The sequence below is a fragment of the Solanum dulcamara genome, chromosome 1, assembly GCF_947179165.1.
Source record: "Solanum dulcamara chromosome 1, daSolDulc1.2, whole genome shotgun sequence".
Classification (NCBI taxonomy): domain Eukaryota; kingdom Viridiplantae; phylum Streptophyta; class Magnoliopsida; order Solanales; family Solanaceae; genus Solanum; species Solanum dulcamara.
Window position 1 is genome coordinate 78,530,826 of NC_077237.1, and position 27,213 is coordinate 78,558,038.

General features: G+C 35.8%; 2 protein-coding genes across 2 annotated transcripts; both read right to left on the reverse strand.

Annotated features, from left to right (window-relative positions):
* Positions 1–1,723: 1,723 nt before the first annotated feature.
* LOC129889118 (exocyst complex component EXO70A1-like) lies at positions 1,724–4,336 on the reverse strand. Its single transcript, XM_055964288.1, has 2 exons — positions 1,871–4,336; positions 1,724–1,777 (listed from the first exon to the last, which is right to left on the reverse strand). The coding sequence occupies exon 1, from the start codon at positions 4,221–4,223 to the stop codon at positions 2,244–2,246; it is 1,980 nt and encodes a 659-aa protein (XP_055820263.1). The 5' UTR covers positions 4,224–4,336; the 3' UTR covers positions 1,724–1,777; positions 1,871–2,243.
* A 2,578-nt stretch (positions 4,337–6,914) lies between these two features.
* On the reverse strand, positions 6,915–23,290 carry LOC129872533 (KH domain-containing protein HEN4). Its single transcript, XM_055947511.1, has 9 exons — positions 22,478–23,290; positions 10,601–10,975; positions 10,086–10,337; positions 9,253–9,457; positions 9,077–9,165; positions 8,925–8,974; positions 7,652–7,760; positions 7,407–7,574; positions 6,915–7,318 (listed from the first exon to the last, which is right to left on the reverse strand). Exons 1-8 carry the CDS (start codon positions 23,219–23,221, stop codon positions 7,434–7,436), a joined length of 1,965 nt encoding a protein of 654 aa, XP_055803486.1. The 5' UTR covers positions 23,222–23,290; the 3' UTR covers positions 6,915–7,318; positions 7,407–7,433.
* Between the last annotated feature and the right edge of the window lie 3,923 nt (positions 23,291–27,213).

Sequence of the window (27,213 nt, forward strand, 5' to 3'; positions counted from 1 at the left end):
TACTTCAATTTTGTATACCAGCTTATCACATATTGATAGCCAGAACCTTTTTTATCCAATCTATCAAATTGCTATTTGACAAATTGTTCAATCATTTGCACCTCTAATTATTTGATAGAGTTGCATCATCGTCATATTATAGTGTTAGAATTATGTCAAGTGCATTCGTGATTTGCTTCATAAACTATTGTACGATTTGATTGTCATATTAAACAATATGGTATGATAATATTCTGGATCGAACCTTTATGTCGATCATATCAATGCTCAGTATGTTCAAAAAAATTGATTACGGTGGCTATTTTCAAAAAAATAAATTATATTAGACTTTGATTTGCAATATGCAATTGATCTTATTTCAACTTCTTTCAACAGATAATCTATTATTTTTGAAAACTCTTCAAGAATTCCAATTCAAATCATCAACTTGCAAAAAGAATATGAAAAATTCTAATTCATTTTTATACCATTAGTTAATGAATATTTACTAAGGCAATTAAATCACATGTACCTTTCGTGATTTATTTCATATAAGGATTATGAACAAGGTTTCAAAAGAAAAAATGTAAATGCTTTTGGCATTATAAATTCTTCAGAAATTTTTTCATAAATTTTGTCAAACGACAACATCCATTAGCATGACATTTTCTAATATTTGGAGTGCAAATCAAACAAATTTTACACTTATCAGAACGCATTATTCTAATGGATAATTATTTTTGCGCTAACATGCTTAACAGATGTAGAATTTAGATCCTCACATTTTTTTTTATATAATATTGCAAAGCTCATCTTCAAGAATTATGTGATACTTAATTAGAGGAATAAAATACATGTTGTGCACTTTTTTCTATAATAAAGGTTTTACCACATTGAATTTTCCTGATAAATTTTTTAATGAGGCAACTAGCAACATGTATTACTAGATACCTGTACCCTTTTTCCTTCACTAGATTGTTTTCTAATAAGATTTTAACGAGACACGTTACCTATTAATAAATATTCAAAGAGGAGTGTTATACCCATCGTATTGTGAATGTCCATTATACAATTTCTTGGATAAGTCTGATATAAAATAAGCTTGCAATTGAATAAGCCTGCAATCAGATAAGCCTCCAATCAAGCAAGTAACTTACACATCAGCTTCTATCCTTCTATATATAGAAAGTCAATTCAATTCATTTATACATCAGTTTGAAAAGAAATAAAATCTCTCTCATCCCTAACTTCTTTATCTATATCTTTTGTTGTCTTAGTATTATTGTTATTTCCCCTGTTATTGTTGTTGTTATTATTATTTCATAACACTATCCATCAATTTTTATTCACCCTCATATTTATTTCTAATTGTCTCATTTTGTTGTTTCTACAACCCTTCCAAGCATCGTCTTTAACTTTGTTAACTTTTGCATCACATCCCCAATCTGCTCCAAATGGCACATTTTTCTTCAATATAAGTTAAATAATTAATGCTTATTGTGTAAATATAACTTGATTTTTTATATTTAATATTCATGATCTACCGTTACTAAACTTCATTGAAGGGTGTGGGATTTTAGAGTGACGGATTTTAAGTGCTAATGACTAGCTTCTAAATTCAATGAGTATATATTTAATGAATTTCTCAACACAAATACACTGTTTAAGTAAAAGTTATTAGGTTCAACCAAACCTGTATCAAACTTCTTGCATTTTTGAAGGATTTGACACGAGTACGGAAACGTCTTTGGAGGACATGAGCAACATCGGTTGTTAGTCTAAAACTTTACCTTTCAAACTAACGAAGAAACTGTTAGGTTTCAAGGTGGTTGGAACCAACAAACCAAATGTACAGGGGATACCAACTTCCCAGAGTTAAAAGACCAAATACCTTTGTTAATATTTTCAACAAATCTATGTAACACAAGCATTTGTCGAAGTAATCGAATTTCAGAATCTGTAAGAACAGAACACACAACATGTAATTGAACCATTAAAACATAGTATTAGGATTTATAATCTTATTTACATTACATACTACTGACTGATGATGATTTTCTTGAATGTTGCTCGTTATCGTCAGATTAGAATTTTGTCTAGAGAAGTATAATACTCCTTAAAAGATAATAGGTGTATGCATAAACCATGTACAATTAACAACCTAGTTGTGATCAGGATTAAGGTTGGAAAACTTATCGACTTTATGTAAGAGGAGTTATCGATGAACTAATCACCTTTCGAGTAATTGTTGACAGCTTCCTATTTCATGCTGCTGCTGGTGTGGAGGAAAGTTGATTAGTAACAAAGCTATTGTTTATCTTGACGCTCAATTCTGTGCATTTTGTGCTACTGTCATATTTTCCCACTTTTGGTTCAAATAGAGAAGTAATCATATTTCTCAAGGTCTTAGCTGTGTATTTTATGTGCTGATCAGCAGTACTAGAAACCTCAAATGCAATGGATGGCATGTATTTTTCCAAGTAGTTACTGTAAGAAGGAACGACAACGTGCAATACAAGTTGGCATACCCTCCATCTTAGTCCCTTGTCACACAATTCCCAATTGGATTGTTTCTTGTAAATTTCATCGAAGGCCTCAGTGAATTCGTTGAGTCTCTTTTTAACTACTTGTCGATCAATGGCTCTCCCTCCTGGGAACAACACTAGGCCTTCCTCGCTTAGAAGGGCCAGGAGTTTCTCCCAGCTCTCTTTCAAATAGAGTGTTTCGTAGTACTCCATGTATTCCTCTTGACTTGTAATCCATTCATCTCCCATTAGTTCACCAAGTTTCGTTCCTCTCGTGTACTTGCACAAGTGCCAATGATTGTTCATCAAGAAGAGATAAGAAAGAGAGGTGTCCTCGTGTCTCTTTGCCCAAGTCTCTATATTGAGCCCAAGTACTGTTACTATGTTTTGCATCTCATTTAGAAGAAGTCCCTTTTCGAAGCTCTCGTGGTTCCAACCTTGATGTATCTCCACAACTTGGATAAGTGTGGACCAATATTCATCCTCAAGCAGCTGATTGCAATACTCTACGACAAAGTTAACCAACCTGGGAACGCTACCATCCACCGGAGGACTAGTTGGCCTCTGCAGTTCCACCTGAAGGGAAAGTTCCCAAAATATTTCACAAGTCCCATTCACAACTTTCTTGATCAGATCCCTTGTCTGAGTTTGGATTTCACCACAGGCTCTTCCACTGAAAAGCCTGTTGAAATCGGATCGTAGTTTGTTTAGAGAAGCAAACATGTCCAATAGCTTCAACAGTTTGATTGCTTCTTTCTTCCCTTTCGTAATCGTGTTGCCAAATTTGATGAAAGAATGAATCCCAGATTGGTTTGCAACTCTTGCAAAACAGTCCATACATCCATCCTTAAATGCTGCTTTCCGGAACACCTCAACGCAAAGCCTGTGTTCTGTGTCTAACAAATGTTTTACAACAAATTCCAAGTGTTTAGCCCATTGATCAATATGAGGTTCTACACTCAAAACACTGTCAAACTCTGTCAATGATATCTCCTCCAGGTACTCCAAATCAAGCTCTTCTAAAGCTTTTCTCACGTTTGAACTCCGAACCTCAACATAGATAGACATACATTTGTCAACCCGATGGTTCACACCCAATCTTTCAATAACAGCTTGCATTTTTTGTATAACATCAGGCAAAGGCACAGACAATGGTTCTATATCCCTTAACATGGACACCAATTCAATCTCCACCTTGTCTAACGCGGTCATCAAGACTCCACCTTTAGCGCGAAAACGTTCCTCAGTAGCCTGCGATTCTCTAACTATACTCAAACACTTGTTCACATTAACAACATACCAACTTTCAACAACAGATGAATTACAACTGCTGGTTTCAAGCCAAGACACGACTAGTTTACAGTTATCGGTGAGTAAACCGAGTGCTTCCTCCATCCATTTAACTGTTGTGACATAAGCTAATACATCATCAGACACATCATCAGTTGAAAGAGTTTTTTCAAGTTCACATATGACATCAAATATCTTAACAATAGAATCAGCAGGACCAATGACTCTATCAACATCATAACCACTCATCTTATATAATGTACATTTACATGATAAATTTCTAAGGGCAGTTGCTAAAAAATCAAGCCTTTGCTCAAAACTCTCTAACCTCCAACATCTATCACTAATTTCAACTCCTAATTTTCTTGATTTCTCTATGCTACACTTGAGAATTTCTCTTGCAGCTTTGATCTTCTCAATGCCTTCCATCTTCTTTTTTTTCCTTGAGATCAAATCCTCTGTCAAAATGAGTATTATATTATAGTGATTTGTTCACCAAACTCAACAAATGAGGTTAAAAGAAGTCTACTTGTTTCAAACCAAACTTTACTGCCAAAACAAGAATACAAAGGTAGATCACTTTAAGGAAAATGTGCTTAAATATCAATGTACACTTGTTTTTTTTAATTAATAGTTTCTTATAATTACCTTTTGCTTGCCTTTTTTTGTTTGTTTGTTTTTTTGTCTCTAAAACCGTTCATTATTTGCAAGCCAAGAAACATCCTAGTTTGGCTCTCTTTGAAGGGCCATTCTTGGTAAACGTTTTCTTCTTTTGCCTTTGTTTGTTCCTCCTTTTTATGAGCAATCCTTTTTGCCATAATAAATCTGTTAAGGAAAACTTCAAAATACTGACTTCGTTTCAAAATAAGTGTCACTTTAACTCAAAAAAATAATTATTCCGAAATAAGTGTCATCTTAGAAATTCAAGACAAAAATTAGTATGTTTTTTTTTCCAACTATACCCTTATACTTCATTTTTTTTATTAGTATTCAATTTTCAAGAGATGTTTATTAAATAAAAATAATTAAGTAAACTACAAATTGTATTTATTGATTTCTTAATGGATGTAATTCTTAATAAAATGACGCTTATTTTGAATCGGAGGAAATATGTTTTAGTTGGGCTAGGCGGAAGCAACAAGGAATTAAAACGGAAAATGGTTAATTTTATTTGGTGCTATTCGGAATTGAGTAACTTTAAGGAAGGTCAAGTTTATTTGGTACTATACGAAATTAACTTTATTTGCACACATATGTTTGGTTTAATATCTAATAATACGCTATTAGGAACAAGTCTATTTTTTTTTGCCACTTTTGACCCCTAATGGAGCCCTAACTTAGAATAATTGTTTACTTGGTCAAAAATTGAAGAAGAAATATAAACTTTTTAATTAAAACAAATTATTCGACCCTTATTCCTTCATATTGTAAAGGGGAGCAAAACTTGAGGAAAAGGGCCACTTTTTTCGTCATTTCAGTAATTTATAGGATTTTTTTTAGTTCAGTCTTTTTCGTTCTTGAGAATGATCGTTATTTTTGTTAGTAAATTATCTCTACCCGATATATCGTGGGTACGTTAATTTTCCTGTCATTATTGCAACTGTCACCTATAATTCATGCAGGTGTGTCTGCACCCCCACCCCCGAATGGATGAGAAAGAAGGAAACTTCTCAAAGCAACTCCCTCGATTTTAAATTCAGGAGTCAACTTTATCGTAGACAAGCATTCAATATAAGTATCAGTCTGTAAAAGAATGAAAGGATCTCCACTACTGAGGATCCCGTAATTTTAGAACACATGAAATTCATTCAATTTAATAAAGTTATAAAATTACATCAAAAATATTATTATTTTACAGAAAAATAAATTAATTTTTGACTTTCTTGTGCATGTATCACCGTCTCGAAATAAATAGAAAAGACGTCACTTAATTGAACTCTTTACGTGTTTATTTCAATGATTAATGCTTTTGTACGACGAATCATATGCTCCTATAATAATAATCCCTCTGCTCCATATGGGGAAGAAAAATTAAGGAAAATGAAAATACAAATGAGAAAATTAGTTAGTAGTACTTGTGAAAAATTACCTAAATACACAACTTTTTTTTATCATATTCTCTAAAATTTTCTATCATTTGAAAAAATTACAAAAAATTATACTCCCTCTTATTCTCGGATAAATCACTTTACGCGATGTAACAATCGGATACATCATTTTAGTGATGTATCGGGACGTCAGATACATTACTTTACGCAATGTATCAGTTGGATACATCACTTTACACAATGTATCGATCGGATACATCACTTTACGCGATGTATCAATCGGATACATTACTTTATGTAATGTACAATTGGATACATCATTTTATGTGATGTATCGAAATGTCAGATACATCATTTTACATGATGTATCGAGATGTCAGATACATCACTTTACGCTATGTATAGATCGGATACATTACTTTACGCGATGTATCAATCGGATAGATCATTTTACGTGATGTATCGAGATGTCGGATACATCGAGTACATCACTTTACGTGATGTATCAGGATTCCACCAAATTTAAGGATTTTTTGTGATTTGAAAAAAAGTAAGAATGAGATGTAATTAACTCTTAACACTATGTGATTTGTGTAATCCTTGTTTTATTTTATGACTCTTTTCTTTTTAGTCTAATTCTAAAAGAATGACATTTTTAACATTAGAAACTGTTTAACGTCTAGGCTTCACTCACCAGTACTTATCCTCCCATAGAAAATAATATTTACTTCCTCCAGATGCCAAATTCGTAAGATCTCGTGTGGAAGATAATATTATCCTCCCATACAAAATAATATTTACTTATCCACTTACAAAATGAACCGAAGAAGATAATTTTTTTAGATCTCGTGTGGAAAATGATCATCTCTTGTAAAAAAAAGGTCATAAAACTAAAAAAAAATACAAGTGGTGTAAAAGTCCAATTCTCCCCAAGCTTTCCATCATCTTGGTAAAAAATTTCTCCAGTATACCTTTCACGTGTAAAGTTTTGCTTCCCAACTCTACTCAAATTATTTTTCACTGGACAAGACAAGACTGGACAGTTCAATGAATTTCCACTTCAGTATACAAATTAACAACTGAGAAGAGTATATAAGTATTTTTATGATTGTCCAACCAAATAGAATGTTAGTAACATGTATAGACTAACACATTTTACTCCCTATTTATCTAGCCAAACGGAAATTATTAGGATTTGAAACTAATAATAGAAAGATACACCTGCATTGTATTTCTTACAGAACCACATGATTGTGTTTCTACAAGAATCAAATGAACTGACAAATTCATGTGCTCGTTGCTTTAACATTTACATATACTACATGATTTTCGCCTGCAAAATATGATTAAAAAAACAGCCATAGCTGACTTTTTTCCTTCCCGAATATCTGCTGCATTCTCCGTCTTTCCACTTTGTTAATGTTTTTTTCCCCTTTAGACCGTTGATTGAGATTTCTCATATACACTATGTTCTTCCTACATGTTCCAACAATTATTTTAAAATTATTTTACTATCACAAATACATGTCAACTGAATTGCAAGAGAAAAACAAACCACTGCTACCTCTAGGATCATGGTAAGAAACAAGCTCTACATGTTCTGCTCAGCGAAGATGAAGGCATGAATAAGGGTCTGTGCGGCTCGCACTTGATCTGGTGTCCCTGACACAACAGCAGTGCCTTCTGTAGAACCAGCTACAGGATCATGAATTACTACCTTAGCACCTGAAATCTGAATACCAAACACAAATGTTAATTTACCTTACCTAAGAAGAGAAAAACAGAGTTTCCTAAAGCAAACTGACCTACCCTTGCTATAGCACGAAGGTTGCTAGAATCCTCTCCAAAAACATGCTTTAACAACATCTGAGGAATTACAACTTCACTAACAATCCCTGGAAAATTAGGTGCTGTCTCACTGCAACAGATAGTTTAACATAGTGGATACACAAAGCGATGGCAAGATATGAAAGGGAAACGACAAAGGGAAAATTAAACAAGAACACGAATCAACCAAAAAAAAAAGAAGAGGAATGTAGATCCATGAACTTTCAAGTCAATTGTTCAGATTCTACACCCTTTTCTCTTTAATCCCATTAGCAATGAATTAAGCACCTCAAGTATCTCCAACAGACTATCTTTATAATATTGCCAAGTTTTAACTTTTAATTAAGGACCTCAATTATCTCCGATGCAAACTTTACAACTCAAATCATAAAACAGTTGAAGAGTAAGCACTGAAGACGTTCTACTGACTTGCCTTTGAAGTTTTAGGTGGATATTATTCTTACATGAGAGCAGTCGCTACCTCTAAATACAACATTCCCACCCTAGGTAGCATTGTTTTACTTTTCAGTAAAGGATATACTATCTCATAATGTAATATATGTATCTATCTAGAAACCCTGTTTATAAGAACTTTCCAACTTATAGACAAATGCAAATTACAGGAAACTGAAGAACACAACAGACCTTCCCTCATCCAGCTCAAAAGGCAAAGCTACATACTCACTTTTGCCCAATTTTTGTGAAGGTCCAGCTGCCAAAACCCAGGTTAACAGAATTTGAAGACTGCAATAGCATATCCTCTATGCTGACTCTTTTAAGACCACCTCTTGACTTACTTCCACAGGGATACAAGTTCTTTTACATGACTTGTCTATGTTGTGCATACCAAGCTATATAACTTCCCCAACAAAAATGGAAAACAGTGAATTGAGTTCATGCTTCTGGATAGCTTTTAAATTCATGCTAGTATCTGAAAATCATTCATTAGGCCTCAGTAGCTTCATGGCTGTAGCCTGCGACGAACCTAATAAACTCGTGACCAACTAATTGCCCACTGCTCTCACTTAAAGCTGCACAAAGGAGACCAAACTAGCAGCCCAAAACAGAAATAAGTTTACCCAAGTAAATCAGAAGCTGGTGGCTCCTGCACCAACAGGGAAACCAGTATCCCTTAAGTACACCCAACCTAAGCACTCCCCTGGGAGATTCAATGGATGGGTTCAAGTTATTTGTAGTGATCCCAATCTACTAAGCAACCTAATACATTAGATCCAGGCAGAGGAAAACAGGTTACCTGCCACTGCTACAATCAGCCACTCCAGCTGTATATCTAGAATTGACTGCCTGGATAAAACAGCAAAGTAGGAAAGTAAATAGTCAGAAATGCAACCCTGTCATAAAAAATGTATCAATAATTTATATTTACTGGAAAGATCCCCAACAAACCTGAGGACCCCATCTTCCAGGTGAAGGAGGTCTATCAAAGAATGGAACATGCCCTTGTCTCTCATAACCATAGAAATGGGGAGCACGATCTGAAAAAAAACATTACAGTCTAAATCATGTAAAAATGCAGGCAGCAGTACATAGGGTTTGTGTGAAATACCAAGGATGTTTCATACCATGGGAGTAGCCAACAGGTGAGTGGTAACTGGGAGAAGCAGGATCGTGCCTTGGCCTGAATGATGGGGATGGAATTTCAGAGTAAGGGGGGAAATGCGGAGGGACAATTGTTGAAACATGTGGTTTCACAGGAAACATTGCATCACGAAGCCTACAAGTAATTTGGAACAAAGCATCCTGTACAGACTGCATGCTCCCAATAATCTGTAGAGAACTCAAACATCAGGAGCAAATTGGAAAAATTTCCTCACAATCAGTAAAAAAACACACACGAAAGGAAGATGACAAGGTTGCCCTTCTTCTCGTTTATCTTTCTCACATAGCACTTGTGAATGTAAGTTCCACCGAGTGAGACAGAATGCAACTTAATTTATATGAGACACAAGTTCATGTAGTAAATATACAAAACATAGACATGGAGAACACTTCTCTTTGATAATCATCAATGGAACACTTTGACTAGTCTATCTGAATACTAACTTACATCATAAATGCTACTCCCCCCCTCGCCCCCCACCCCCCCCACCCCCACAAAGAAATACAAGTTATATAGAGGTAGAAATGCAACTCAATTTATTTGAGATAGATATTTATCTACTAGAAATTTAACAAATACAACAACAGCAGCATACCCCAGTGTAGTTTGGAAATCTAACAAATACAGAAACAGAGATTGTGTATCTCTAATGATCATCAACAAAACACTAAATTCCAGGCAATATGAGTTATATAGCTTGGGTACCATATAACAGACAAACTCAAAGACAACCTAGCTGAGATGTGAAGTCTTACATATTTTTGAGAATAAACTTCAAGGAAAATCTGTATCTACCTGTAAAACTTCTTCTGTGTGGGAACCGTATTTTGGAGATTGTTCTCTGGGAAAAATACGAATGCTAGCACCAGTGACTCGTCGCAATTCAGCAATTAGCATACTTCCATTACCAAAGAGACAACTCATGTGACGAGCATGTACCAGAAGCCTTGATACAACTGCAGCTCCAGGTTCAAATCCAATCTCAGCAATTCTACCCTGGACACGCATAAGAGCTTCCTGAGCAGGGGAATGTCTTTGCTCCAGATTCTGCAGAAATAACAAAGAAACTGATCTCAATAAAGCTTTGCAAGGATAGAGTAGTGAGGCTAAAAGATCAACACCAGTTCCTTCTGACACCATTATCAACTGAACAAGTTCAAAAAATCTTCAAATTGACTCTATGCAAGTAGATAATATGACCGCGAAGTGGCACAATAAAGAAGTGAGCACATCACTTCAACATACGAAATGCAAGTGGGTCTGTGAGAAAAGGCAGAAACAGTTGCTTAGTCGATGGTCAGCCTACGCACCTCTCTTGCAGATATCACAACAATTCTTTCATCTAAATCAGATGCCGAATCAGCAACCTTGACAGATGCACCAGTTTCAGTCTGCATCACCCTAATAATTGACCCACCTTTTCCTATCAAATTTCCAACCTTGTCAGCCGGACACAACACCTTAAACACGACCTCTTCCTCCAAGACCATCCTGTGGTTGATTCCAGCACTCTCAACACCAGAACTCCTCGAGAACTGCTCGGGTGTGTGATAACCAGTTCCATTTTGTGACATACCTGAAAATTTGGGGGTAGAGGGATTTACTAAATCTGCCTTCGAGTTATCCTGAAGACAGCTTGAAACAGACAACAGAGCTTTTCTCACAGTTGAAAAGCTTCCAGTTATCTGCACACAAAGATATCCCCTCAACAGTCAAAACCATATACAGAGTAACGTAATCATACAAGAGAAATAGAGATACTCAATGAAATGAACACAAATCATTCTCACTAAAGCTAAGAAACCAACCCGACATGTGCCTCTGCTATAATGACATATTCAATATAATTCTCACCGACATACACATGTATAGTTGTAACAGAACTACTCAGTATTAGATAGAGGGATTTGATTTTTGGGAGCATACTTGGTCTCCGGTAGTTGCTTATAACGATTGACTACCACATCTGTTTGCCATCTACTAAATCAGCCTGCTCTGGTGGTGCAATTAGAAAAAATAAAGATGCAGCAGCAATAGAAGGATTAGGAGATTGAGGAGTTGGTGATATTATTCTACTGTATCTAATCAGCTTTTGAGGTGAGGGGAGCCAAACTTGGAGGTGGAAGGATCAAATGATAGTAAAATCTCTGTTATTCTATCTATAAGTACCTTACCAAGAGAGATACAAGGGACTTCTCCTTTACATCAGTATAAACAGAGCTGCAAGTAAGGTGGGTCCTTCTGTCTTGTGCATCCGCCTCCTTGCCCTCCGAGTAAAGAGTCCAAAGGTCACCTTTGGATGTTGTCAAGAGGCACTTTGGTTATGAAGGTTAATAAAATCAGTAAGTACATTCCCTCCAACTCAATCAATATTAATAAGATGTCGTGATCGCTTAGAATGAGTTGATTTAGTCGGAAGATAGTTCGTGGATTCATTGATTAGTACAAAATAATCCTATCATAATTGTATATATTTTGTGCACAAGAGATATTCAAGGTGTCCATATAATTGGAAGGATGCTGTAGAAAGGAAGTCTAGGGCTCCTATTTCATATACCTCTTGTACAGGGGATCCTCTCATTGTCTACCAGGGGGAGAGCTACTTCTAGATGATGTATTGTATACTAGATTGATATATCTTATCAACCTCACTCATGCAATGCCTTACTCTTTCAAATATATATTTTATCTCACATCATGTTGTTCCTTTTCTTCCTTTCCTTTTTATTATTTTCCATCCGCATGTTCAAGTTCTGGACTTCCAAAAACATACCTTCGCTCAACTTTTCTTGATCTGCTTCCACTCTGGACTGTTCTAAATAACTTAATTTCCTTAATAGGCAGATCTTACAATCTTTGTAGAGTAAATTGGAAAAAAAAAACATACTGCTATGTGATGTTTTCAATTAGATGTAACATCTTTACTGACTCCTTTTTTTGTCTTTCAATTATGTTTTAAACATCTCTCTACAAACTCAAGTATATTTATCTATATTCCAACTTCTTCCTCTTAATCTCCATCTGGGTACTGCTGTGAAACTACTTCGGACAGGTGAGCACACAAGACAACAGGGAATCTATCAGAAAGAAACTGTTAGCATTTTGCTGCAATGGTCCATAAGACATGGACCAATCCACTATTCTAAAGGTTGGTAACTTCCCCATGTTGTAAAACTTCCCATAACCTGTTAGAAACTGCTGTCCATCACAGCAACTGCTGAAAACCGTTCTTGATGAAAGCATGGTTATATATATGACATTTGGTTCAAGGATAAGCTCCATACCATCTGGTTTTGAGTGCTTAGAAGGTTTTTGGAGTAGAAAAAACTCACCGGAACATGGCTGGCAAACGCTGACGACTACGTGACAATGGTCGGAGGTATGTTGATCTTTTATTTCTGCTGCGCTTTTTCTCTGTAATGTCTAACAATTGTTATCAGAGCAATACTTTTAACCTCTGCCTTGTTGGTTTTTGGAATTTGCAAAAACTGCTCAAAATGGTCTTAATTTTAGATCTTGTTTTGAAACTTTTGAAGCATTCTAATGACAGAAATCTTATGGAAATCGATTTTCTAGCATCTATAATTTTATATGTTGTTTTTGGTGTCTTAACAGGCAAACATGAACTGAGTTTTTCAAACGGGTCGAACGACCCGTCGAGAGGAAGAAGAGAATCTATATAGTGTGTTTTCGGGGTTGCACTGTGGTTGAAGTCTTGAAGTTTTACCTTTATTCGTGTAATGCACCTCACAGTCACTTGTAACTTTTTGTCTTTTATTTTTGAAACGTAGATTAATAAAGTAATAATAAAAGGCAAAGAGACTGCTGTTTTGGTTTCAGCGTGTCAGTGGGTCACGCAACTAGAGATCTATACCTCAATTTTGTTTGGGCTTAATAAAGATACTAGATAAATGATCATCTATTGTAGTTGCCTTTCTTGAAATTAAGCAAATTTTTGTTGTCGTCATATGCAGTTCATTAGGTTTTGAATATAATGTGGGTTAGAATAGGAATGGGTATATACAATTCTACTTAGAATAGGAATAGGAATATGAATAGTAATAGGATAGAAATAGTAAATAGTATCCTACTTGATAAATGATTGTATTACAGTATCTATAAATAGGGTCTATATGTAATAATGTAAATACACAAAATTCAATAATATTCTTCTCCAATATTTCTCACATGGCATCAGAGCCTCTATGATCTTGATAGAGAATCAAAGAGCTTCCGCTGCCAACGAGCGGCTATTACTCATATATGCCGCCCGTCTGACCAATGGTCATGTTAACAAAAGTAGGGCCAATGATATATGTATGAATCTCATATGCAAGGGAAAAAAACTCAATCAGACGGGTCATTATGCATCAATTTTCGATGACTTTCTAAGGTTGTTTTGTGTCAACCTCATGTCTGTCAGTGTTTGTGTAGCACCATGCCATCTTTTCAGTGACTACTTTCTTATATCTAATTTGCATAGCACCGTACATCTTTTCGGTCACAACTTTCTCATTTTTTATTTGTGAAGCACCGTGCCATATTTTCGATGACTACTTTCTCATATCCAATTTGCGTAGCACCGTGCCACCTTTTCGGTGACTACTTTCTTGTTTGTGTAGGGTCGTGCCATCATTCCGACCCTACCTACATAATTTCTCTTTTTCAGTAGGGTCGTGCCATCATTCCGACCCTACCCACTAATTTCTCTTTTTCAGTAGGATCGTGCCATCAAGCCGACCCTACCCATATAATTTCTATTTTTTAGTAGGGTCGTGTCATCATTGCGACCCTATCCATATAATTCTCTTTCTCAGTAGAGTCGTGCCCTACCCATATAATTTTATTTCTCAGATTGTGACAACTGTTATCAAATCTAATGCCCCGACTCATGAGTATGTTTCGACCAGTTTTTCTGTGACTTTATTGTTTAATGTCGACTCGTCTATTGATTCCAAGACGATCAATATATTTTATACCAAATATTGAGCACTTTCTGGCGACCGTTGCACTGTGAAGAAGTCTACATGGAGCAACCACCTAGTTTTGTTGCTTAGGGGAAGTCTAGTAACCTTGTAGGTTGATTGTGTAAATCACTCTATGATTTGAAACAGTGTTCTCTAGCTTGGTTAGGAAGTTCAACACAAAAATTCAGGAATTTATCACTATGTTTTATCAACATTATACATCAAATCCAATATTACTAAGCACATTGAGATTGACTGTCAATTTTGTGAAATCGGGTGATCAATATCTCACCAAGCCTCTCATTGATCCTCGTATTAATTACATTTGTAACAAGCTAAGTACATACGACTTGTATGCACTAGCTTGAGGGGAAGTGTTAGAATAGGAATAGGTATATTCAATCATACTTAATATAGGAATATGAATAGTAATAGGAATAAAAATAGTAAATAGTATTTTACTTGGTAAATGATTATATTGTAGTGTCTATAAATAGAATCTTTGTGTAATAATGTAGATACACAAAATTTAATAATATTCTTCTCCAATATTTCTCATAATGTGCTTACTTTTTATGTTCGGAGCCCAAATTGAAACCCCGACTAAATCTGAATAGCGTAATAGAGGGCCCATTTGGAGGTGGTACTCCCAACATAATTTTCTCCATAGCTAGAGCTCGAATTCGAGACCTCTAATTAAGGGTGAAGCAGTCTCACCACTGCACCACAACCCATGTTAGTAAAATATTATGTTTACTGTATGTAATATTTGTATCTCTTCATATATACATATTTTAGCACGTGAAATTTAAGTTTATTGCATAAGATTCAGCAATAAATCTTGTATAACATTTTGATTTAATGTCTAGTGACTCGTGTAATTTTTTTTGATCGAGATTTAGCCATAACAATCTTGATTAAATAATATTGAATCACCTAAGGAAATTATAGACATTAAATAAGGATCAATGTCTGAGTGATCTATAATTTTATTTGATTGAAGGTTAGCTACAACATCTTTTGATTGAATAAAATTTTTAAGTTAAGGATTGCATATACAAAATTTTAGCCATTAGAATTGTGATTAATTATACAAATATAATAACTCAAGAACCTTTATTGTTGGGTCGCATATATCATTAGGATAAAATATTAAATGCTTCTCCTAATTATCCACATGAATTATGAATGAGAGTTTAATAGTTTAATCGTAAAATAGAATATCATGCTAGAAAATTGATAAACTTTATCATAAAGTAAGAATCTAATTGAATTAAAAACTTAGCCCACAAGCAATTTTTATGTCAGTAGATTCAATTTTATATTATTTGCCTCAAATTTACGTTAAGTATGTATGTATATTTTTATAGTTATACAACTTGCAAATTTCTCTGATATTTGTGATATTTTTGAACTGAATGGTGAGAACCATAAGATAAGGAAAGAGAAAATTCTCCTTCACTTACGATGCATGGATATTGTTTATGCTATAAATAAAGACGAACATCCTATTAATGAAATCAACACTCAAGATAAGATTGCTCTTCAATTCTTCATGAATAAAGGGAGCGCTCTAACCGTTTGAGTGTTACGTTCATTAAGACCAAAATCTCTGCTGGTATTTATGGTTCCGTCGTACAGTATAACAATGTCAAGGTATTAATTAAGGCTATGGATGAACAATTTGAGACTTTAAATAAGGCACTTGCTAGCATCCTAATTATGAAATTCTCATCGATCAAGGCTCTTCTTTGACCAGGAGGTCACGGATTCAAGCCTTGGAAACAACCTCTGGCAGAAATGCAAGGTAAGGCTGCGTACAATAGACCCTTGTGGTCGGGCTCTTGCCCGGACCTTGCGCATAGCGGGAGCTTAGTGCACTGGGCTGCCCATTTTCTCATCGATCAAGCTCACCAGTGTGAGAGGTGTACATGAGCACATCATGAAAATGCGAGACTACCTCAACTAAATACTCTTGAGGTCGAAATGTCTAAAACCTTTCTTTTGCACTATATTTTGAATACTCTGCCTGCATAGTATGGTCCCTTTAAGATCTCTTATCACACAAATATAAATGGTCTATTAATGACCTTATGGTCATGTGTGTTCAAGAAGAGGCTCGACTACTAATAGAAACAGGAGAAAGTGCATTCATGACTATTCAAGAAAAGAAGACCAATCAAGCCAATAAGAAGTGGAAAGGAAAGGCACACTTGAAACTTACATCAAGAAAGAATTCAAGTATCGCTTCTGTAGAAAGAAGGGGCACATAAAGTAGGATTGTGTCAACTATCAACAATGACTTCTAAAGAAAGGTACTTCAATCTCTCTTGTTTGTTATGAAGCTAATATGATTGATGTTAATCATTTTTTTGAGAAAAGGTAATTGTGTATTCACAAAGTACTCATCATCAAGGATAATAAAGAAAGTCACTTACAACCCAAATGCACCATTCCAGCAAAACAAAACTAGACTAAGTGGCTTTACAATTTCCCTATGAAATCAACAAAAAGTTCTATATCCCCCACTCTATCCAGTTTACACCAAACATAAAGAAGACTAAGACAGTTCATTCTGATCTTCTGCATGTTGTTGGATTTTTTCTTCAAAACCTCCTGCATTTCTTTCCTTCCATAAGGTCCACCAAATACATGCAAGTATCATTTCCCCCAAGCCCTCCTCAGATTCTCTTCTTCCAATCCCTTTCCAACTGTTAAGCATTCGTCTGGTAGTTTTTGGAGTCACCCCGTGCGCTCTAAGCAAACAGTTCCACAGATTTGCAGTTGTTTTGCAGTGAAGAAACAGATGACTATTTAATTCTGCATCCGATGTACACATAAAACACCTTGAGCAAATGTGTCTACCTCTTCTCTGCAGTACTTCATGAGTTAGGCAAGCTTTCCTACACGCTAACCATATAAAACATGAGATTTTTAGAGGAATCTTGGTTTTCCACATTAGCTTCCAAGGCCATGTTGTGGACTGCATATGGGTAACATTTTTGTTCCAGTAGCATGACTTCACAGTGAACATGCCCTTGTTGTGAAGCTTCCATATTGTTCTGTCAGCTGCATCAGATAATCTAGAGAAATTGTTTAGTATCAACAGAAGATTTGCAACTCTTATCAATTTCCCAGTCATATAAGACTCTTCTGAATATTAAATTCCATCTTTGTGGGCTCCACACCTGGGCTATTGTGGCTCTGTTCTGTTGACTAAGGATGAACAAATCAGGAAACAGAGTTTTTAAACACTCTTCTCCTATCCAGAGCTGCCCCCAAAAATCTATCTTCAAACCATTACCCACCTTGAGTGCTATGTTGCTATAAAACTGAGGCCAAAGTCTTCTGATGGTTTTCCAAACTACAACCATAAGTTCCCAGAGCTTCTTCAGTATTCCAGTGGCTTTGAAGGTCATACTTTTCTGTGATGACTCTTTTCCATGAAGGTGAATCCTCAGAACAGAACCTCCATAGCCACTTTTGTAGTAGGCATGAATTTTGCAAGCTTAGTTTCTTGATTCCTAACCCCCTTGCTTCTTATTAAGGGTTACAAGATCCCATTTCACTAGATTATAGCCTTTGTTTTCCTTTTTGCCATTCCATAGAAAAGTTCTTCTAAGCCGATTGATTTTTTTCTCAACACTTTTGGGAATGGGAAATAAACTCATCGTGTAGGAGGGAATGGAATCCAACACTGACTTAACAAGTGTTAGTCTGCCTCCTAAAGACAAATATTGGCTTTTCCATCTTGCCAATCTTTTGTCACACCTCTCCAGGACCTCACTCCAGACCTCCAGTTCTTTGTTCTTAGCGCCAAGGGGAAGTCCAAGATATTTAGTTGGGAGAGTTGCTACTTGACAGCCTAGATTAGCAGCAACTAGTTCCATGCTGTCTACATTGGTGACTGGGTAGAGGAAGCTCTTTTGACAGTTAACATGTAGAACAGATATGCCTTCAAAATGGTGAGAATTGCCCTGATGTGTCAAATTTGAGATATGTCAGCTTCACAAAAGATGAGGGAGTCATCTGCATATAGAATGTGGGTAACCCCATTACATTATCTCTAATGCCTAGAGTCTAAGCCTGGAAACCCTTTAGCCAGCCATTTGTGTTTTCCCTCCTGATCATGTGGTTCAGCCCCTTCATGGCTATGATAAACAAAAAGGGTGAGATGGGGTCTCCCTGTCTCAATCCCCTTTGGGACTGGAAAAAACCTTCAGTGTTGCCATTAATGATTAGAGAAAAGTTCACACTAGATATACAGAAACTTATCCAGTAGATCCATTTCATCCCAAATCCCATATCTTCCAGTACTTTCAGTAAAAAATTCCAATTGACATGATCGTAGGCTTTCTCAATGTCAAGCTTGCATAGGATGGATTGATTATGCTTCTACAATCCATATAACGAATTGCTTCCATGATTTAAGAAACCTGCGGAAGCCAGTGGGAGTTGAGCGAGGCATCTATTCAAGAAACAACATGCAGTCGCATGTGGAAGCTATTGGGACATACAATTAGTTCTTAGTAGTGGTTTCATTTTAGAGTTAGAAAAGACCTTTTATGTTCCTAACTTTCTATGAATTTAATTTCAGTATCAAAACTTGCACATTTGGAATATTCCTTCTTATTAAAAGGTTATTCCAATCTATTTTATAAATCTAAACTTGTTGGATATAGTACATTGTCTGATGGTTTTTTCTCTCTTAATTTATAAAATGATCCACTCATAATGTTATGCATGTCCAAGCTGGCACCAAACAATGTGTATGAATGAAGATTCCTCTATCTTATGACAGTGAAGATTGGGACATATCTCCATAGACAGAACTAAGAGATTAGTAAATGATGGAGTACTTAGTACTTTAGATTTTACCAATTTCGATATTTCTATGGATTGCATTCAAGGCAAGCAAAGCAGCAAGTCAAAGAAAGGTGCCAAAAGGAGTTCAACCATATTAGAAATCATACATTCAGATATATGTTGTCCAGACATGGATGCATATGGTTAGAAATACTTTATCACTTTTATAGATGATTTCTTACGATACATGTATCTCTACATGCTTCATAATAAGAACGAAGCATTAGAAGCCTAGGTTTTCAAGGTTTAAGTAGAGAAACAATGCAGAACGCAAATTACAATTATGAGGATTGATATAAGTGGTGAGTATTACGGTAGATATACAGAGGATGGACAAGCACAAGGTCCGTTTGCAAAGTTTCTTTAAGAAAATGGGATTGTTGCCCAATACACCATGCCTGGTTCTCTAGACCAAAATGTAGCTAAAAAAAGAAACCAAACTTTTAAGACGACATTGTATATATTAAACCGAGCTCCATCTAAGGCTATCCAAAAGACACCTATTGAGTTAGTCAAAGGTTGAAAACCTAGTTTGACACATGTACATGTATGGGGATGCCCGTCTGAAGTTAGAATCTACGACCTATAAGAAAGAAGCTAGATCCTAAGACCATTAGTGGATATTTCATTGGATATGCCAAAAGGTCCAAAGGATACAAATTCAATTGTCCATCTAATAGTACTTGGATTGTGGAATCAACAAATGCAAAATTTCTTGAGAATGACTTAATAAGTGAGAGTGATCAATTTCAGAACACAATCTGTAAAAGATCAACCTTCTACTTCAAGTAAAAGATTGGTTGTCGTACATAACACTCATCAAGTACAACTGAGTGTTGAGCAACCTATCAATGAGATTCCACAAGCTGTTGAAAATGTTCCAGTAGATCAAGTTGTTCAAGTAATTCCAAAAATTATTGAACAATTAGTTGAACAACATGATCCTCAGGAAAATGTTGGCGCAACATTAAGGAGATCTTCTAGAGAAAGGAAATCAACAAACTTCCTAGTGACTATGTTGTGTATCTGCAAGAATATGACATTCGATTTGAAAATGATCCTGAGTCTTTCTCACAAGCCATGAATTACAAAGAGTCAGAATTATGGTACAATGCCATGAAAGAAGAGATAAATTCCATGAAAATTTATGAGGTCTGGGATCTTGTGGAGTTGCCTAATGGTGTTTAAGCTAGTGTATCTAAATTGGTTTTTCAAACTAAAAATGACTCACCAGGCAACATAGAAAGATTTAAAAAAAAACTCGTTGCTAAAGGATTCACTCAAAAGGAAGGAATTGACCGACTAAAATGGGTTCCTCATACTATATCGGTATTAGTAGCCCATTTTGATTTCGAATTACAACAGATGGATGTGAAAACCACATTTCTCAATTGATAATCTGGAGGAAGAGGTTCATATGAAACAACCTAAAGGATTCTCTCCTAGTAATAGTGAGCACTTCGTATGCAAGTTAAAAAAAACATCTACGGACTAAAACAGCCTCACATCAAAGATATATAAAAAAAAAAAGGGCAGCCCGGTGCACTAAAGCTCCCGCTATGCGCGGGGTCCGGGAAATTTTATAATGTTATCTCTTTCTTCGACTTTGTTGAGAACATTATGGATCAATGTATATACCAAAAGGTCAATGAGAGTAAAATATGTTTCTTAGTTCTATGTGTGGATGATATCTTATTTGCATCCAATAAGGGAATGATACATGAAGTGAAACAATTTCTCACTAAAACTTTTGATATGAAAGTCATGGGTGATACGTCCTATGTCATTGGCATTAAGATTCATCAAGATAGATTTCATACCTTAGGTCTATCTCAAGATGCCTATATCAATAAAATTTTAGAGGGGTTTCGACACTGGAGAGATACAAAGAAAGTCTTAAGATATCTTCAAAGGACAATAGGCTACATGCTTATGTACAAAGGATCAAATGACTTGGAAGTCATTGGTTACTCTAATTCAGACTTTGTTGGTATGTTGATCTTTTATTTTGCTGCACTATTGCTTTGTAATGTCTAGCATTTGGTATCAGAGCAATACTTTTAACCTCTTCCTTGTAGAACGAATAGAAAGATTAGGAGATTGAGGAGTTAATGATATTATTTTACTGTATCTAATCAACTTTTGAGGTGAAGGGAGTCAAACTTGGAGGTGGAAGGATCAAATGATAGTAAAATCTCTATTATTCGATCTATATGTACTTTGCCAAGAGAGATACAAGGGACTTCCCCTTTGGATGTTTTCAAGTGGCACTTTGGTTATGAAGGTTAATAAAATCAATTAGTAAATTCCATCCAACTCAATCAATATTCATAAGATGTCGTGACCGCTTAGACTGAGTTGATTTAGTCAAATGACAGTTCGTGGGTTCGTTGATTAGTACAAATAATCCTATCATAATTGTATATATTGTGTGCATAGTTGTTGGTTTTTGTATCAAGGAAAATGAATATTTTGTGCACAAGTGATATTCGAGGTGTCTATATGATTGGAAGGTGCTGTAGAAAGGAAGTCACTCACATAGGGATCCTATTTCATATACCTCTTGTACAAGGGATCTTCTCATTGTCTACCATAGGGGAGAGCTACTTCTAAATGATGTATTGTATATATCTTGTCAACCTCACTCATGCAATGCCTTACTCTTATCAATATATATTTTATCTTAAATCATGTTGTTCCTTTTCTTCCTTTCCTTTCCTTTTTATTAGTTTGCATCCATCATGTTCAAGTTCCGGACTTCCAAAAACATACTCCCCTGGCTCAAATTTTATTGATCTGCTTCCACTCTGGCCAGTTCTAAATAACTTATTTCCTTAATTGGCAGAACTTACAATCTTTGTATAATGAATAGGACAGAAAACATACTGCTAGTGCTATGTGATATTTTCAATTAGATGTAACATCTTTACTGTCTCCTTTTCTTGTCTTTCAATTATTGTTTCAACATATCTCTACAAGCTCAAGTGTATTAATCTATATTCCAACTTCTTCCTCTTAATCTCCATTTTGGACACTGCTGTGAAACTACTTTGGACAGGTGAGCACACAAGACAACAGAGAATCTATCAGAAAGGAACTTCATTTATTCTGCCTTTTAAATAATTTAGTTAATTTACGCATTGGAAGAGTTCTCTCTTTCTACTGGTGTTCTTTTAGGTACATGGAAGTTAAGTTACACACTGGAAGCATAAAACTCAACTTCGGTACAAAGAGAAGTGTTCGGAAACAGTGACATGAAATATGTAAGTGAAAAAATAACTCCATATGCTAATTGAATTCAAAAAAGCAGGAAATTAAGAAGAAGTATATGGAGCGGTAAAGAAAGTGCATTGCCTGAATTAACTCGTCACCAGGTAATGCACAAGCAGGCAACTGATCTTTAGGCAAAACCCTAACTTGAGCTCCAGTCTCCTGTCTTATCTTCTCAATAATCTTCCCCCCTTTTCCCAGCACGCTTCCAACCTGATTACTCGGAGCTAATAGCCTACAAACCACCACTCCTTGTGGACTCCGCACATCGCTAAATTCATCCTTCCTCCCTTCTCCTTCCGATTGAACCGCATTCCCCTCCTCATCCACTTTCAAAATTCTCTCAAGTACTCTAATCAACGCCCGCTGAGCCTGAGATGATGACTCATCATTGACAGCCGAATAAGCTAATTCTTCAACATTTAAACCACCACTATCCGAGCTGGTTTGCGTAAGATTAGAATTAACAGCATCTTTCTTCGTAGAATCGGCTATAACAACGATAACACGCTCATCGCAGCCGGATAGTGAATCGTCAATGCGAATCTTAGCACCGGTCTCCTCTCTAACCTGTCGGATTATCGCTCCACCTTTTCCGATTACACCTCCAGTCTTGTCCGCCGGACAGAGGATTCGGAAGAATGCTTCATCAGGAGATAGCTTCAGAAATGGCGGAGGTGGTGGTGGTGGTGTACGAAAGGAATTTGACGGAGGAGTTGCAGAGGACGGAAGTAATTGGTGGCGGCGCTTGGTGGGAGTAGAGGCTGTGGAAGTATCAAGTGTGGTGGTGGTGTCCAAGTTTCGCTTGTGGCCGAAGGATGCGTCCATGAAAGGAGAAAGCGTCGAGAAAAAGACAAGTATGTAGTGGACTTGTGAGAGGGTTTTATAATCCCCTGTATTGGGGTTTGATGGGATATTTGTGTTTAATGATTTGGCTTATGGATTAACAATTTTTAAATATTTTTTCCATCTAATTTTATTTATTTATTGTATTAAAAATAGATATTTAATAGTATTTGTTTAGTTTGAAAAATCAAATGAATTATTTACTTAACTTTGCTATCAGAATATTATTAAATATCTAATACATTTCTCAAAGCACTAAATTTAATATATTCAAAGGATAATATAATAATATTACCTCTATTATTTATTATTTTTTAAAGTGAGTGCAAATCAACAGTGGACAACTATTATTAGACGGAGGAAGTATATTAATTTACTAATAGAATGATAAGATATGGATGAATTTGGTATAAATTTAGCTAATTTAATTGTTTTTTTAACTAATAAGAATTTGATTTATTTTATGAATTTGTGAATTTATCGGCCAATTGAAATTTGCCAAACTCTTTCTTTATAAAAACTAAAAAGATTTGTGTTAAAATAGCATATGCTAAGAGGACAAAAGTCTTTGGATACATCATGGATTTTGAAGTACTATTTTTATATCTCCTTGATCAAATTCGATTATATTAGGATTTCATGTTAATGATTAATTAAATTTGATAGATTCTCGTTTGAAAACAAGAAGTTTTGATCTAGGAGAATAATATCAATCACTTGATGCCCATTTGATGTATTCATTATTGTCACGCACTGAGCCTACATCCTAGATGTGGTCGGCACTCACTAGGTGAACCCTTGGCCTAATATAATCGAAAATAACTCAATGTTTTAAAAACATGAACTCTGAAAGTAACTGAATGAACTTTGTTTATTACTAGTCTATGAATCCTCTAAAACTAACTCTTAAATAGGCATCGGGACAGGCCCATGGCTACCTCAAACTGATAAGTAAAGACTAAGAGATAAAAACTCAAGAGCGCCTCTGAATGTAAAGAGGTCTCACCGAAGGCTGGATGGAAATCTGATCTTCAACGATGGGCTTGTTGAGGATCTCTATCACCTGTGTCTGCATCATAAAACGATGCAGCGCCAAATGCCATCAGTACATGGAATGTACGGTATGTAAAATAGTTGAAAAGAAACTTATTCAAAGATACTCAACTTTGAAAATAGTTCAACTTGATAAAGTATGCAATATAATGAAAGACAAATGCTTTAAAAGATATGCAATAGTAAATGAAACTCAGTCTATTAAAATATAATACTTTACTTCTTGGGAAGTTTCTCTAACCGACAACCATCACTTATGAGCTACGTGATGATACAACGTCTTGCCCACGCTGTCAGAGCCATCACATACTTTGCTAGGGTGTGAGACAAACTTTAACTTATGAATCCATCTTATGAGCCTTCTCAGAGGCAATGAGTAGTTGCCCGACTTTCGGTTCGATCCTATCCTACGTTGGCTACATAGTTTGTGGAACTGTAGTGATTTGACTCTTGTCCAACTTGGTGCTCAATATTCTCTCAAAACATGAAATAATATGCGCATATTAAACTGTGAGTAAAAACTCAAAATACTTCTTTTAGCTTTCTTATATCTTTAACTCATACTTGTTAAACTTCTTTCTCAAGCTCATGCTCAAAATACTATTTATGTTCAATACTTTAACTCCCTTAGACTTGATAGGAATCATGTTTAAAATCAGTGAAACAAAGACTTCACAATTCAAGTACTAAATTATGCTCAAAACTTGTTTCTCAATTAAGACATGAAATATATCATTCTTTTAAACTTAATAATGCAACTTTCTCAACTAGGGTTCATGTGAATGTAGACATGAACGACAATTAAGAACTCAAATCATGAAAATCATCACAATATACTTATATATATACAAAGAAATCAATAAGGAACTACATAAAGAACTCAAGAACTCAATTTAATGGGATTGAAACTCGAACTCAAAACTCAACTTGACTGAATGAAGATGTAGGGCCCGGGATGAACTTAGTCCAACGTTGTAATTAGCCTTACATGCCTGGAACGAAAATTTAATTAGCGAAAATTGACGATTTGGCTTGAACCCTTGCTTTCTCCTTTTCTTTAATTCTTGTTCTCAAAAGGTTTTAGTTGTTAATGAGAGGAAAAAAAATTGGGTATAAATAAGGGTTTAATTCTAATCTCAAACTGGCTTGGGTTAAGTTTGGGAAAAGACCAGAATAACCTTTTAAAAAATATAACTAATGGGCCATTAGGCGAGGTCGATCGTGCTCGCCGACCAGATCGGCGAGTCGCCAACCTCTCTCTCCTCGCCAATCCTCCTCGAGTTCTGAAGAAGTTTTTTTGAACCACTTTGCGAGGATGACTTAGCTCGCCAATCCCGCTTGGCGAGTCGCCAAGTCCTCCTCCTTCTCGCCAACCTTCCCTACTTTCTGAGGAAAAGTATCAGGACTTTTTAGTGAGCTCCCTCAGTTCGAAGAACCCATTCGGCCGATCATCAACTCCACCCTCATCTCGCCAAAAGTCCCTGCTCCCTCAACAACTTCTCGGGGCATTTTGGCGAGTTCCAGCGGGCACTTTCTCCTTTTGTACTCGATTTGTGAACTTAATCTAGGTTAGAATAATGTGGGGGTGTTATAATATTTGTCCTTTGGGATCATTCGTTCTCTAATGATGGCCAAGCTAAGAATTTACTCAAGGCACGAATACGATGCACGAACTTAAAACACCAAACTCAAGCATAACTCACTTAATTACTCAAACTCAAGAAGGCACTAATTCAAAGATAGGAATAGGAGTATTACCTTCAACTTTGGCGCTAAGAGGAACGAATAGATACTGAATCTGAATGAGAGAAGGGTTATAATCTCAAACGCTTTCATCAAAATCCTCCATAATTTTTTAGAAAAGGAATTACAGGCATAGTTTGCAGAAGATTTCTAACTACGAAGTACTAATAAGGTCTGAGCATCTAAGTCAACTGATATGGATTTATGAAGCATGGACGATTTCGATTTGAATAAGAGTCATACTCCATCTGAAGCTATTTGACAAGGAACATGGATACATTGGACATGGAATAAGGATAGGACTACTATATATTATGCAATATGATTGATAGTGTTTAAGCCTAGCAACACTTCTCGACTACACTCTTTTTTCTTCATACGACACTCCATCAGTTGCAATTCCTAGCTCCCACAAGGATGCATAAGACTACTTCCACCAATGTCTAGGACTCCAAGTCTAACTTCATGTTTTTATTATGTTCAAGCCTAAAGCTAAGTCACAGGGTACTACACATAAGATGATCATGCTAATCTAACCAAATGCTTCATGTTTTATACCTCTACATAGAGTTTTATCCGAAGAGTACCACTCCTTACCATCACATTCGAGCAACCTCGAGTCCAATTCAAGAAACACATAACGCCTCTTGCATTCATACATGTGTCATCAATACCACATTCAAGCCTAGTTTTATAACCATTTCAATACACTTACTTGAAACCCTTAACAAGAGGACATCACTAGCGTACTATAATCACTCACATAACAATAACCACTAATTCAGGCCTATTATTCTAATCACTTTATGGCTTCTTTGAAGTCAACATCTCTTCAAAATTTTCATGTCAACCTTAGCACCTCTACACCTGCAATTGCATCAACTCCTACCAAGAGGCACACTAATACACTCTTACCTATCTATTGCACATAATAAAACCTCATCTCGCTCCTTCTTTACATTTATAACCTTAAATAGGAATATCACACCACAACTATCATAATAAGGAACATATACTCTCTCACATCTGCCATAACTCCACTACTATCTTCAACATCGCTGCAACACCCCCTAAAAATGTTGTATATGATGTTCCAATTCTCGATGAAAATGATACAACTTCTGTATTTTGGGCATAACTTTTCATAGGATGGTCCAAATTAGGTGATTCAAAATTTT